The sequence below is a fragment of the Idiotropiscis lumnitzeri genome, chromosome 20 (genome assembly GCF_059441095.1).
Source record: "Idiotropiscis lumnitzeri isolate Australia: NSW breed Sydney's pygmy pipehorse chromosome 20, RoL_Ilum_1.0, whole genome shotgun sequence".
In the NCBI taxonomy this organism is placed as follows: Eukaryota; Metazoa; Chordata; class Actinopteri; order Syngnathiformes; family Syngnathidae; genus Idiotropiscis; species Idiotropiscis lumnitzeri.
The window spans coordinates 13,084,759-13,098,326 of NC_142410.1; the positions used below are offsets into that span (position 1 = coordinate 13,084,759).

Here is a 13,568-nt window from a genome sequence, read left to right on the forward strand (position 1 = left end):
ATTATTTTTAAACATTTCAACATGAATGAATGAATGTGTCTTCCCAACCCAACACACACACACACACACACAATCCTTTGCTGTTCTTTTCTCAGCCTCGCACTCATTTAGTCAACATGACGGCCAGAACGGAAAAAGGAACATTGGCCAAGACACACACTCACGTTGGCTTCTTGATATTTTTTTTCTTATTCTTCGTCAACTTCTGTTTGTTAGTAAGGAAAAAATCTTTAGAACATTTCACTTCCAAAAACTTGGTAATCGCGTAAATGAAATGGAATGTAAAGCATGAAACGGTTTGTTCTTCATGAGTTAATGCTGCAATCCTTTTGCTCTGCCGCTAGGTGGCACAACAGTAAAATACCTTCAAACCCGGCTTGACTGCAGCCCCCCCCCTTCAATGTGACGTCACTCCACAATTTTACTATTTAGGACTGATCGATTATCCAATTATTGAATAAAATAAATTAAACGTGGCAAATAACGAGGCCATTAATTCGTTTCAGAATAAAAGATACCAAAAAACATCCCAAATTTATTTCACTTAAAAGCTTGGGGGGGCTGAGGAAATAAGACAATAATTGTTTTTGCGGTCGTGTGCTGCCACACGTCAGCCTGTCCCACGTGTTGTCATTCCAGCGCCGCGTGCACTGCAGCAGCGCGTCACAAGCACCCTCGGCGTGCTCGCGTCAGTGCACGCGGGCGCAGGTGTTCGCGCTGCCAAGGCACTGCGCATGCTCAGTGGCGCTCGCACGCCGGTCGGAACAGGAAGAGGCGGGGCTGCGGGCGCTGCGCTCTCTTCTCCCACCTGACGTCAAGTGCACGCGCACGCACGCACAAAACCCGCGAGGACGACAAACCAACTGCGGCGGTCTGGTCGCCGTGCGCGCGCACCGCTTGATTTTTACCAGCGTCGTGATGGTCGTCAACATGGCGGCGCGCGAGCAAGCTTCCCTCCTGTGAGTGACTTTTCTTTCCTTCTTCCTTCCTTCTTATTTCCTCCTCTTCTCTTATTCGTTCGCCGTCGTGCGCGGCGTCTCACGCACGTGCTCGCATGCGGCTCCTTCAGACTCCCTGCATTGACTTTGACCCCCCCCCACACACACAAAGCACCTTCCATGTAATGTCGCAGCATCTTATTGTGTGACATTCACACAACTTTTTTTGTACCAGCACGACGAAAGTTGCCGACATCATCATCATCTTCACGTTTACTCTTGGCCTCATCTTCAACTCTTTGCATGACCTCTACACGCTCGCCTTGTGAAGTCACGCAGACACGAACACAACACAACAAAACACAATTCACACGCACGCACGCACACGCACGCACACACCCACTCACCCCCCCCCCCCTCACACACACACCCCCTTCTACAACACGACCACCCACAATCTCGCCAGTAGTGTCCTTGACAAGCTCCTCCCCCTTTTCCAGGCGCTGACTTGGGGTGCTTAGTTGACTGGCTCCCCTTCCTTCTCCGCCCCGCCACACGAAACATCTCAATAACTCCCCTCAAGGACAAAAGAGGAGGAGGCCATGACCCAATCTGGGGAAGTCCTCCACCTGTATGTGGAGGTCAGGTCCGCTTCCAGTCCTAGTGTCAGCGCGAAGACCTTTGGTACTCTACTGGAACACTCGGCACTTAAGGACAACGCTCGGGACCTCTTGTCAGAACTAACCTGCAAGACCTCCCCCAGGTGTCAGACCCCGAGTCCCAAACGACTCCGCCAATCTCCTTGTCTGGACTCCGGAAGGTCTCGGCTCGATCGAGCCGTCGGCTCTCCCAAGTTATCCAAGCGCTGGAGTCTACCAATGGACATGAAGACCTCCAACAAGGCGTGCTCCGACAGGAAAGAGGGCCTTGATGGCAAGCGTTCTGTGGTCTCCTTCAGTTACGTGCACAAGTCCAACGTGAAGACTTTAAGCAGTGCAGGGAACAGTCAGGAACGCTCCAACCAGGTTCCCAAAAGAATATGTGAGCCTTTTTGGTATGGCAGACACGGTTCTTCATGCAGTCCCAAATTGACATTCCGTCCTTCAGGTTCACGACCCGCTCTGGACTCCGTCGGTAGGGCCGCAACTCGGAGGGCTTTGGAGGACTTTGGATCGCCGTTATTGAGGATTAAAGTGGCGCATGCGCTGAAGTGCTCGGAATGGTCTCGGACCTACCGTCCGGCCCGTTGTCAGTCTTGGTCCGGCTCCCCTGTCTTGCACCACAACATGAACCCGAAAAACCGCGGGACATGGGGGTGGCCTCAGAGTCCAGTGTCCGACTCGCAGGCTTCGCAGTCCCAAAGTCCCCTTTTCCGCTCCCGGAGACCTGCTGACTTGAGCGACGACGTCACGGAAGGCCTCAACCAGTTGAGTGACGTTTCTAAACATTCAGCCGCCCGCTGGCCTCATCCCAAAGAATCGGGACCCGCTTCTCCACATCAAAGCCTCAAGATGAACATTCCGGTCCACAAGGCAGCCGCGAAGCAGCCTCCTGCCGTCGGACGACCTCTCCACCCGCCTGGCCGGTTCCTGAGCTCGGCACCACCGGCTCGGGTGTCCTCCCTCGCTCCCCGGATCCACCGCCCATCTCAGCCTCCTACCGAGCTCGGCTCCCCCATCAGGGTGACCCTGGCCAATCTCCGACTGCCCGACAGCCGCGCCTCCGGATGCCGAGAAAGTGGGTATCACTCCGAGTCGACCTCCGACGCCTTCGTCACTCAGACGAGCGAGGAGGCACTCGATAAGGGGCTGAGTAGCAGTCCGTTCCTAGTCCCGGACTGCGACCAGGCCTGTGGTGGCTCTGGCAACCCATTAACGCAACAAAAGCGAGCTGAGCAGAGAAGGAGAGAGCGCCTCCTTCTAGGCCCCGTGGTCCTGGACGCGGACTACGACTACAATTTGGACGCCATGGGAGGATCGTCACGCAGCTCCAGCGGTGTGACGGGCGGTTCAGGCGACCGGGAGTGCTTGTCCCCCGAGTCCCTTCCACCTGGCCAGCCGGGCAACGCGAGCGGCGCCTCCACCTCTGGAATCCAGGTGGGATGTGGAAAATGTTCAAAGCGGGAAACTTGCACCAAAACGAGTATGAAGCAAGAATCTGACCGAGAAATAGAAAGTTGCCATTCGTCAAAGTGTTCCGAGCTGATTGTCGCCCGTCTTAATCTCACGGCAGATGAGTTTTCATTGTGCTTTGGTCTTTTTCAGACGGACAGCCTGGCACCCGTCCTGTCGCTGCACTGTCAGAAGATCGCTCGGGCCAAGTGGGAGTTTCTCTTCGGACCTGAAGAGGACGCCGCAAGTAGCGGTGAACTCATTTGTCTTTTTGCAGTTTTTCATTCGGGACCGAGCCAGTTCCCCAAAAAGTCGACAACGGGATTCCGGCCGTCGGCGTTCGTAATTGTTCAGCGTTTCCTGCTCCTGAAGGCATTTTAATAAATAAAGAAAGAAACAAATTCTTTCTGTCTTCAGTTACTCACAATTGTTTGCACTCGTGAGCTTTCTTAGTTCTTTTAGCAGCAACTGGGATGAGTTTCCCCCAAAACGCAAACGTGCCAATGCGTTCGTGAACTGGCAAAGCCACTTGTTGTGTTTTCCGACCACGTCAACTTCTCGTCCGTTCTTCTTTATCGCGTAGACTTTGTGGAAGACTCCACAGCGCCCCCAAGTGGACACTCCAGTGAGTCACCCACCTCCACACCCCCCCTGGGCCTCGCCTTGTCGCCGCTCGGCGCCAGTCAGCCCGTTCGGCACGCGGAGGTGGAATTGGTGACCCCGCCCCCCGCCGCCGCCCACATGGAAACGGGTGTCATTCGACAGACTCTCAAGTACTCCGAGACGGACCTGGACGCCGTGCCGCTGCGCTGCTATCGAGAGACGGACATGGACCAGTTGCCGGTGGGCGACTCTGCGTTTGGGAGCCGCCGAGGCGTTGGCGGCGGGAGTCCTCGGGGCTCGGACCTAAGGCCTTACGGTTTGGGCTTCGGGGCTTACGACGGAAGGCTGGAGGAAGAGCGCCGTCGAGAAAGCGAGCGGCAAGCGGAAGACGTGGCGAGCTGGGCCGGCGCGACCATGCCAAGTGACGAGCGCGAGCAGCCGGAGCGGGAACAACATTTAACACGCGCGAAGAGGTATGCGGCACACGGCAAACATTTGAGCTCTTGTTCACAACTCGATTCCGTTGGCGTCCTTCGGGTCGATTCCAGATTGATTGAAGTGCTTTTCGCAGTTGTCTCTCGCTGAAGTTGGTCATCCAAATATTCCCTCACTCCCGTTTTGAGAGTTTTGGTTTCACAACAACAATAACCTCGATTGCGGTACAAAGTCTAACGCCAGCCGCCGTTTTGTGTGTAGCGCGTCCGAGTGTTTGTTGGACGCCCGGCAGCCGGCTCGCAAGTCGCCCATCCGACTGCGGCGTGCTCGCCGCGCCGCCGAGGACGCCTTCAGCCGCCATTTTGAGAGCATCGTGGAGTCGCTGCGCGCCAAGGGGACGTCCCGCCGCAGCCTCGACGGCCGTGACCCCGCGCCCGACTCGGACGCCACGCGGGCGCCGTCCAGCGAGAGGCTGAGCGCCGGCTCTGAGGACACGCCTCTCGAGAGGCGGGGCCGCCCGCCGCCTCCGTCTGCGCCAAGGTCAGTCAATTAGAATTAGAAATTAGAAATCCCTTTATTGTCATTGTACTCAAGAGTGCAACGAGATTAGAGGTGTCAAGTGGCGTTGATGGAAGCCATGTCTCAAAAAAATCAATGTTGACGCTTGAGCGGCGACCTTCTGCCTTGGAGCAACGGATCCACGCGCTCGCCACTCCGTGCCGCCGGCACAGATGGGGCACAAGAGCACAAAAGCGCTTTGGGGCAAAAGCTGCTGCGGCGGTCCAGAGAAGCAAATTGAGCAAAAGAATTTGTGGGTGTGGTCGGCAGGGAGGCGGCGGAGTGGCGGCAAAACGCGAGCGCCGACGCCAAGCGCTTGGCGCGACGTCTTTACCACTTGCACGGCTTCCGCCAGGTGGACGCGGCGCGCCAGATCAGCAGGAAGTGAGTCCTCGCAACGCTGCGTCTTGGTCGTCGTCGTCGTCTTCTTGATGTCTTGTTTTTGTGCGGCAGCGACGACTTCAGCCGCCTGCTGGCCGACGAGTACCTCCGACTCTTTGACTTCTCGCATCTCTCTCTGGACCGAGCTCTCAGGTGTGCGCTTGTGTGTGAGAAAGTTCTGAGTGTTTGTGATTGCGTGCGTGTGCGCAGAATGTTCCTGAAGCAGGCGGTGGCGTCGGGACCGAGTCGTGAGCGCGAGCGCGAGCGGCTGCTGTGGCTCTTCTCACGCCGTTATTTGCTGTGCAACCCGACCCGTTTTCCCTCGGAGGGTGAGAAGACGCATCGCTCTCATTCACGCGCACGTGTGTGTGTGTGTGTGTGTGTGTGTGTGGCGGATGATGACGTCCACGTGAAACGGCACATGTCAAATTGGAGCTCAGCTGGGAATGAGTGAGCGGACGATGGACACGTGACGCTCGCCACTCGATTGCGACGCAAAAAAACAAAACCAAAAGGGACACAATCATAAAGTTGGAACCTGATCCATTTGTTGTCACGTTGTGAAAACTTCAAAAGGAGTTTGGACTCATTTGCTTTTGAAAACGGACGTGAAGTCAAAATCAAACCAAATGTTCAAATGTGTTTTGATTTTTGTTTCATGTGCACGATGTCGTCGAGGCTTTCAGCCATGAAATGTTTTTCTTTTCAGATGCCGTTCACGCGCTGACGCGTGCGCTCGTGTCGCTCAACGCGGACCTGCACGGCCTGGTGAGTTCGTGTGTGTTGGTGTGTGCGTGCGTGCGTGTGTGTGTGTGTGGGGTGCACATTCCACACTCACTGGTGAGTGAAAATTAACTTTTTTTCCCCCCTCAAACCAAATTGAAAGCCGTCAAATTGACTTGAAGACGCTTTTCAAGCATTCCTTTGCGCCCGTTTTGGCTTTCTCGCCATCAAGATGCGGGAAAGAAAACTCTGGCTTGTTTGCAGTTGAGTGACACGCATCAAACAAAAGACAATTCATCCGCCGAAACATCAAAATGTTCAAGCGTGCCGAATCGGACGCGTCTCGTTTGGCGCTGAGCTCCCTCGCAAAACGCAGACGAGGAAACGAACGTTAGATGAGAAAGCCGAAGAAAAGGCAGCAAAGCCCGAAGAGGCCAACGAGCGTCCCGAGACGTGGCTTTCCTTTGCCTCGTTGGCGCTCCGCGCGGCCGCGAGCTGCCGTGGCACGAGAAAGATTTTGGGGGGAGAAATTTGAAACGTTCGGCAGCAAATGATGTGAAATGTGGATGTCGTTTGTCAGAATGTTGGTGCCAAGATGTCTTGCCCGCAATTTGTTCGCCAATTGGACGGACTCAATGACGGACGACCGTTTCCCAAACATCTGCTCCAAGTAAGTGCACGCACACACATGCACGTTTGGAGAAATTCAAACGAGTCCTTTCTTGAAAATGTTGGACTCGTTTTTCGCTCCGGCCGTCCAACTGCCTTTTTTGAGCAACTCATCATCAACTTCATTGCCTTCCTTCCTTTCATTCTTCCTCCTTTTTATTTCACCCTCTTTTTTCTTGTTTTCTTCTCGACATCCTCACGATGTTGCGTGCAAACTTCCCGAATGCGCACGTGTGGCTTCCTTCCTGCGCGTTGTTAGTGTCCCCGGAGTGGTTGCCACGGTAACACATGAATGCCATCAAGTCTACCCACGTCCCTTTCGGTCGTTCTGCCCGATCGCCATGGCGACCATCCAGTGGGCGGCGGCCCGCATCGCCTTCTGGCTTCCTGTTTCTAACGAGCTCGTTCGATGAGCTTCGTTTGCCGTCGAGCGCCAACGCTGAAGTCCACAGAGTCGAAACGTTCCCGCCGTTGGGCTTCAGTATTCGACAGCTCGTTTACGTGCCGGTCGAGTCAAAGCGAACTGTGGCAGCGTTGCAACTTTACGTTTGACCGCCACGCGCCGTGCTGCTCGCAAGCGCAAGTAGTGTTTATTTCCATTTTTCCAGCAAAAATGAGTGCTTTGATGCCGGGAGGCGGGGGGGTGCATCGTATTGACACACAACACTCATCGTTCGGCAACTTGAGTTTACAAATTCATGTTTTACACTGAAGCCAGATCCTCTGTTTAAAAAAAAAAAAAACATTCTTCAGCTGTGACTTCCAATCACGTATTCGCATCGGGACGATCAGCTTTCATGTCGTTCTCGTTGTGGTTATTGATGAATGTTATTTTTGAAGGCACTTGTAAATTTCCAAATGAGTGTCCCACAAAGGCAAAGTGACGTAACTGCGGCGTTGTCCGAATTCACACGGCCGTCGAATTGCGCCTTTGTTTCCATGGAGACGGCCCTCTGCCAAGGCTTTGGTCGCCTCCATTATTTCGCTCCCTCTTCCACGCTCGGCCTTTCCAAATCGGCCCACAGAGGTCATGACCTTGCAAGGACCCCGCCTGCGAAGGTTGAGACCCTCCGCGGCGCAGACCGCCACTTTGACCATCGCGAGCGTCCACAAGCGGCAAGAACAAAACCACCCTGACAAACCTGGTCTTCGTGCTGGTGATGCCCCCTAGAGGCGCCGTCACGAACTACAACTCGTTGACTCGCTCGCTTTCTCACACACTTTTTATTATACACATTCTGACGCTGACTTTTCTTTGTGTCGCGCACGCGCACGCACGCACACTAGCAGGCAGTCACAGTCCGACGGGAAGTTGACGGCGAACATTTGCACCTTTTCGCCCACACGAGCTGCTCGTCACCGCTTGGATGTGTGAAGACCAAACAGAACGGCAAGGAGGGAGGGGGTGGGGCTCGAGAGAGGAGGGGAGAGGGGGAGGGGGGCTACGGGGGCGGTACGAGCAAAGAGATGAAGTGAGAGAGAACGAACGAGAGTGCGAGGAAGACATTCGGCTGGTGACATTCGGCAGCTCCTCGCCTTCTGGTCGCCGTGGCAACACAAAAGGAAAGAAAAAAACGGCGAGAGAAATGCCTGCTGGGAAAAAAAGAAAAAACGGACAGACCGCGAGCAACAGGAAGCTTCTTTTTCTTTTTGCGCTCCTCCGCATCAGCTTGCGACGATAGCGACGCTCTTTGGAATCCCGACGCTGAGCCTGAGCTTTGACGCCCCCCCCCCCCCCCCCCCCCCCCCCACACACACCCGCCCCCGGCCACCCCCAGCGTCAATCTCTGCACACACCCCCTCGCTGAAGTTGTGCAGCGGCCATGGACGTGGATGCGTCAGGTGCGCACATCATCGGCCAGTGACCCCCCCACCCTCCCCCCGAACCACCCGGTACCCTTCGACCATCTGCTTCGTTTTGCGGCCGTCCAGAGTGAGCGAGCGTCGTCTTCGGCGACCATGATCGGCGTGAACAGCCTGCACTCAGCGGGACGTCTGCGCTCGCGCTCGCTGTGCACGGTGCGCTACGGCCGTGATTTCCGCATGATGGACCCGTTCCGCTATCCCAGGACGCCGCGCTCGCGATCCCTCAAGCCGCTCGTCTTTCCCGACCTGCTGGGCAAAGCCCAGGACGGCCAGAACCACCCGCAGGCTCGCAAGAGGAGGAAGGTACGCCGAAGCACGTCGCCATGGCGACCAACACGTCGACCGAGTTCACGCTTGACCGCTCGCCTTCTGAGTTGTAGCTGCCCGCTAACGGATCGCTAAGTGAACGTAAAGTGTGAGCCTCGCTAGTTTGTTGCTAACTGCTCGCTAGTTGGCGATCACTCATCACGAGCGACTTCCTGCTCTCGTGACGACGCCGTCGCTAATTGGCCGCAAAGCGGTTGCTAACCGAGTCCGAACGGAAACTAAACGCTGAGCAAACGTGAGCCGCTTGCGTCACTGCCCGAAAACATTTTGCATCTGTGAGTTGCTTCGATCGCCGTCACTTCCCGGAGCTCTTTGCGTCCCGGGAGCTGCCGAGAACTCTCGAAACAAATCGTGTCCTCCCGCCGTCTGTCCGTGTCTTCGTTTTTGAGCCGTCTATCGATCCGCCGCGCTCGCTGGCCGCTAAATTAGCGACTGCCATGCTGAGTAACGTGTTTATGTTTCTGCAGGCGCTCTACAACTCCATCAAGACGCAGAAACTGCAGTGGACCCTGTAAGTCCGCCACACGCACATACACGCACTGGTCGATGATGTTGTCCACGACCCAACTTTTCTATTCCTGCCCAGCGCAAGTGTCGAGTCAAGTGCGCTTTAACTGCGGGTGGGCGGAGTTTTGGAATTTTTGCAAAGTTGGCTACTTTGCGCCGCCGTGGGTGTGAACGCGGCTGACGAGCTTCTCGGCCGAAGCGCCTCCTCGCATTCCCTTTCACGGAATAAGCAGAGAGCTGCTCGCCGGAATGCGCGCGGGCGTTCGAAGCGTGCATAGTACATTCGAAAGAACTGAAAGCAGACCCGCGTTTGCCAATCACACCAAAATTAAGACGTGCGCCGTCTCCAAAAATGGGAAAATGCTTTTCTAGTGTTTGGGGAGTATTCGCTAAATGGTTTTAGCTCTCGATGCAATCCTTCCCACATTTTCTACTTTCTGATCGCTACAAAGGATGCGTTCTCGACTTTGCCGCGTAGGGAATGAGAGCGAACGTTGACGACGGCTACAGAAGCTCAGAGATGCCAATTAGGCAAGCGGCTGGCTGGGCTTTGTTGCCGTGGTGACGGCACCATGGCGACCGCTCTCTCGCTTCACCTGCATCCTCCCACTTCCTCTCCCGTTAAAGCTGCGGGAGCAAAATAATTCATCTCCATGACGACGCCGTTTGATGACGTCGCATGCCCACCTGAGGGGGCGTGTCAGTGCTCGCTGTGCTTGTGCGTGCGAGCGAGCGTGTGTGTGTGTGTGTGTGTAATTTGTCCAGCATGGCGAGGCGTAACCGTGGCAGCACATTGCCCCTCCTCGCCCCCATTAGTCTGCGCGTGAGAAGCCGCTCAGGCAGTGCAGCAGTTGCCAGGCAACCGGCTGCATGCTGATTGGCCGGCCCACACGCCGATGTGGCGCTCGTCCGTCCTCGATTTTTTGCCGCTCACGGCGCCACCTGCCGAGCTAACGAGTGTTGCTCGCGTGATGCCAAACTGTCAGCCACGCCTTCGCGTACGCAACGTTTTTCTTGGACTTTCTTCAAAAACCTTTTGGACTTGCCCCATTTCAAGTCCACGTTCTTCCTCTCACTTTCTCCAAATGGGCTCGCCTCTCTCTTTTTCTTTTCTCCTCCCTCATCCGTACTGAAGTCGCATGCGAGTACTTTAGCCAGCTGTGCCCGCCAGCAAGGGAGGAGCTGAAGAAGCTGCGCGGTTGCTACGGCGACGTGACGCCGCCACCGCGTTAGCGCACGATGACGATCTTTGTTTTGGTGGCGGGCGTGTTCGATGTCTCCATAGCGACGAGGAGGAACTCAGGAAGTCCTTCTCGGAACTCGGGGACAGCCTGTGCGACTCGTCCAGATCGGCGGCGGGCGGCGGGAGCGACGATGGAACGTTGTCGGCGGACGAGTCGGCGGCCTGTGGGACGTCGCTTTACAAGAACGGCTTCCTGGTGCGCAAAGTGCACGCCGACTCGGACGGAAAAAGAAGTACGTGAGACGCTGCGGCCGCCGCTGGCTTCAGAAAATGTTCTCAAAGCTTCACTTGACTTTTCTCTCTTTTGGTTCTTACTCTTCAAAATGTGTGAGACGTTAAGCGCTTTTTGGACGCACTCTGGAAAGTATTCCCATTGCGCTTTACGTACGTAACGTCTTGCGGTTGTGCGGCAGCACCGAGAGGCAAGCGAGGCTGGAAGACCTTCTACGCCATCTTGAAGGGGCTCATCCTCTACCTGCAGAAGGTGAGCCGCGCCTCGCGTGCCGATGTTTATGCTAACGCTAACTTCCTGTTGTCCGGGATTACTCAGGGCGAGTACCGCCCCGACAAGCCGCTGACGGATGACGACCTGAAGAACGCCGTCTCCATCCATCACTCGCTCGCCATCAAAGCGGCCGACTACAGCAAACGCGCAAACGTCTTCTACCTGCGCACCGCCGACTGGAGGCTCTTCCTCTTCCAGGCGCCGTAAGTGTGCGCCCACTCGAGCGCGTAGGTGTGTGTGTTTGCGTGTGTCACAATGCAAACAACATTGGCGGCACCTGAACGTCAACCATGACGGAGCGACTCGCACACACACGCAAAAAGCACACACACACGCCACGGCCTTGCTCCAGTTCCATCTTGCGTTTGTCCCAGATCGTGAAGCCCCGCCCCCCACGCCGTCTCCGTCCCGGGGGAGTTTGCGGCTCGACTGCTTGTGTGAGATGTCCACGTTTCGTTTCTTGTTCTCGTCGCTCGACGTTGCTGGCGATCCGTCCCGACCGCGAGCGAGCCGTTCGGCGAAATAACGCGAAAAACGAGCTGGCAATTGGCGCCGATCGTCGGGGGTTGCTTCTGCCGTCATCCGCGTTGGTTGGTTCAACAATCCGAGGTCGCTCGGTTGGCCCTCCCCGAAAGGTTCGCCGCCACCGACTGGCGCGTCGTCACCGTTGACGTTGTGCTCCTCATCCGCAACAGAAACGCCGAGCAGATGCATTCGTGGATCTCCAGCATCAACGCGGTGGCGGCCACCTTCTCGGCGCCGTCCTTCCCGCCCGCCGTCGGCTCCCAGAAGAAGTTCAGCAGGCCGCTGTTGCCGGGCAACATGTCCAAACTCTCCGAGGTGGGCCCGCCACACACGGCAATCGCACTTTTGTGCGTCACATGACCAACACCGGAGCGACGAGTCACGTGTGCACGCAAATGAAGTCAGTACGGAGCAAAATGGCCGCCGTTTAAAGTGACCCGGCGGCGGCCATCTTGTGTGGACTCTCGTTAAGTAACTTTAAGATCGCTCCGTCTCGTTTGCCGTTGTCCGCACCGAGGTCATCTCTATGCAAACAAACGATGGCACAACATGCGAAAAGCGCGCGTGGGGCATGCAAGGAACACGGATGGCTGCCGTGCCACGAACACCATTTGTGAGCCGCACACCAACGTAAGATGTCGATGCGCGTCGCGTGTTTGCAGGAGGAGCAGATGCGTTCCCACGAGGCCCGTTTGCGGGCCGTGTCTTCGGAGCTGGCTGAGCTGCGTTCTTGCCCGGCCAAAAGCAAAAGCAAAAGCAGACAACTGGACCAGAACCAGCAGCGGGACCAACATCTGCACTTTGAGGTTCGTGTGGACAAGCGCGCGACCCGGCTGCCATCTTGACATTCTCGTATGATTTCACCAAACACGTCGCAGTGAGACAAACTTTTGGACCTTGCCAAGGACCACAATTTGGCATTTTGTCATCACAATCCATTCTTCTTTCCATGATTGCGTCCGTCCATGAAGTCGTGGGATGCAAATTCAAGCCCATTGCCGGCGATTATTAAGCACACGTCGGCAACATTCGAGAAAGACGCCAATGATGTTTGTTTCATGCCGCTCGCTCAGCCATCTTTGCTTGCCATCTGACTTCTGTAGAAAACGCGCTACGAGACGTACGTGGCCCTGCTGCGGGCCAAGATGGAGGGCGGCGGCGGGGGCGAGGCTGAGCCGGAGGTGGACGATGAGGGCGCTCTGCAGCGGGCGCAGTCCAGCCCCACCCTGCGTGACGGCAGCCCGGCCGGCGGGACGCGAGCGGGCGCCAAGGCTCGGCAGGACGTCCAAAGGCACAGCTACAGGCAAGCCGTGAAGAAGTGAGGACGCCGCCGGCGGCGTCCGGCTTTTCCTTTGCTTTGGAGCCAGCAAGGCGAGAGGGGGGGGGGCTTCCTTCGCCTGCTCACGCCGACCGGCTCACCCGCTTCCCAGGAAGGATGTCGGCGGGTCGGGGGTGGGGCAATGGCCCCCCTCAACAGCGTCCAAAATGGCAGCCAGTCAGAACAGGAAGGTGCCTCGCCGGCGCCACATACACACCTTTTACTTTCTCTTTGCTTTTCTTGCTTATCCTTTCATTTCATCTTTATTTCCATTTTTTTCCTTGACTTTTTCAGCGACTTTCAACTTTTCCAAGACGAGAGCGCTCACCGACACTTCTCATTTTCTTTTCTATGTTCTTTTTTGTCTCAGCTTCTTGTGCTCCTCGTCTCCTTTTTCTCTTCGTCTCTTTGTTCTTCTTTTTCTTATTTTCTTCACGCTTCGGCCGCCTTCTATCGCCGGCTCGCTCGATCGCTCGTCTTTTGTGGCCACCGGTGGGACACGGGCGCTGTGGTTTCACTCATCAGACGGATCAGGAATGTTCTTTGCGCTTCTCCCCTGCACAGCATTTGACTGCCGGGCGCTCGCTATTCAAGATGGAGTTCGACCGCCCTTCAGCGTGAACGTGGCCAGCATGTTGGCAGCGGCGTTTCAAAAGTGTCACTCATCTGCCAGACGGGCTGCTTATTGCTTGGCGGCAGGACGGCTCAGAGAGCCCACCCCCTCGCATATCTAATCAGGAGGACGCTTCAACTCTTCTCCACCTTCACTCAATCATTTTTGTGTGTGTGCGTGTGTGTGCACGTGCACGTGCATTTTTGTGTGTGTGTGTGTGGGGGGGGGTTATCATCCAAGATAGAG

General features: G+C 56.0%; 1 protein-coding gene across 5 annotated transcripts; it reads left to right on the forward strand.

The window, feature by feature from the left end:
• Positions 1-666: 666 nt before the first annotated feature.
• LOC148317914 (PH and SEC7 domain-containing protein 1-like) lies at positions 667-13,510 on the forward strand. Of its 5 annotated transcripts, XM_088284333.1 has the most exons (17): positions 670-959; positions 1,439-3,034; positions 3,203-3,302; positions 3,633-4,125; positions 4,349-4,627; positions 4,916-5,029; positions 5,099-5,179; positions 5,237-5,355; positions 5,736-5,794; positions 6,330-6,419; positions 9,079-9,122; positions 10,404-10,594; positions 10,775-10,845; positions 10,912-11,069; positions 11,562-11,706; positions 12,054-12,197; positions 12,495-13,510. In XM_088284333.1, exons 2-17 carry the CDS (start codon positions 1,541-1,543, stop codon positions 12,711-12,713), a joined length of 3,801 nt encoding a protein of 1,266 aa, XP_088140459.1. In that variant the 5' UTR covers positions 670-959; positions 1,439-1,540; the 3' UTR covers positions 12,714-13,510. The 5 variants fall into 5 exon arrangements, with proteins under 5 accessions (XP_088140457.1, XP_088140460.1, XP_088140459.1 ...); XM_088284331.1 differs by having other exon boundaries at positions 667-959; positions 10,775-11,069; XM_088284332.1 differs by having other exon boundaries at positions 671-959; positions 5,099-5,355.
• The last annotated feature ends 58 nt before the right edge of the window (positions 13,511-13,568 follow it).

Bases quoted from the DNA above. Each gene is read 5' to 3' on its own strand.
- LOC148317914 (XM_088284331.1), top strand. From the start codon at position 1,541: ATGACCCAATCTGGGGAAGTCCTCCACCTGTATGTGGAGGTCAGGTCC. The intron at 5,795-6,329 runs GTGAGTTCGTGT...GTCGTTTGTCAG, and splicing joins ACGCGGACCTGCACGGCCTG to AATGTTGGTGCCAAGATGTC. The intron at 11,070-11,561 runs GTAAGTGTGCGC...CATCCGCAACAG, and splicing joins CTCTTCCTCTTCCAGGCGCC to AAACGCCGAGCAGATGCATT.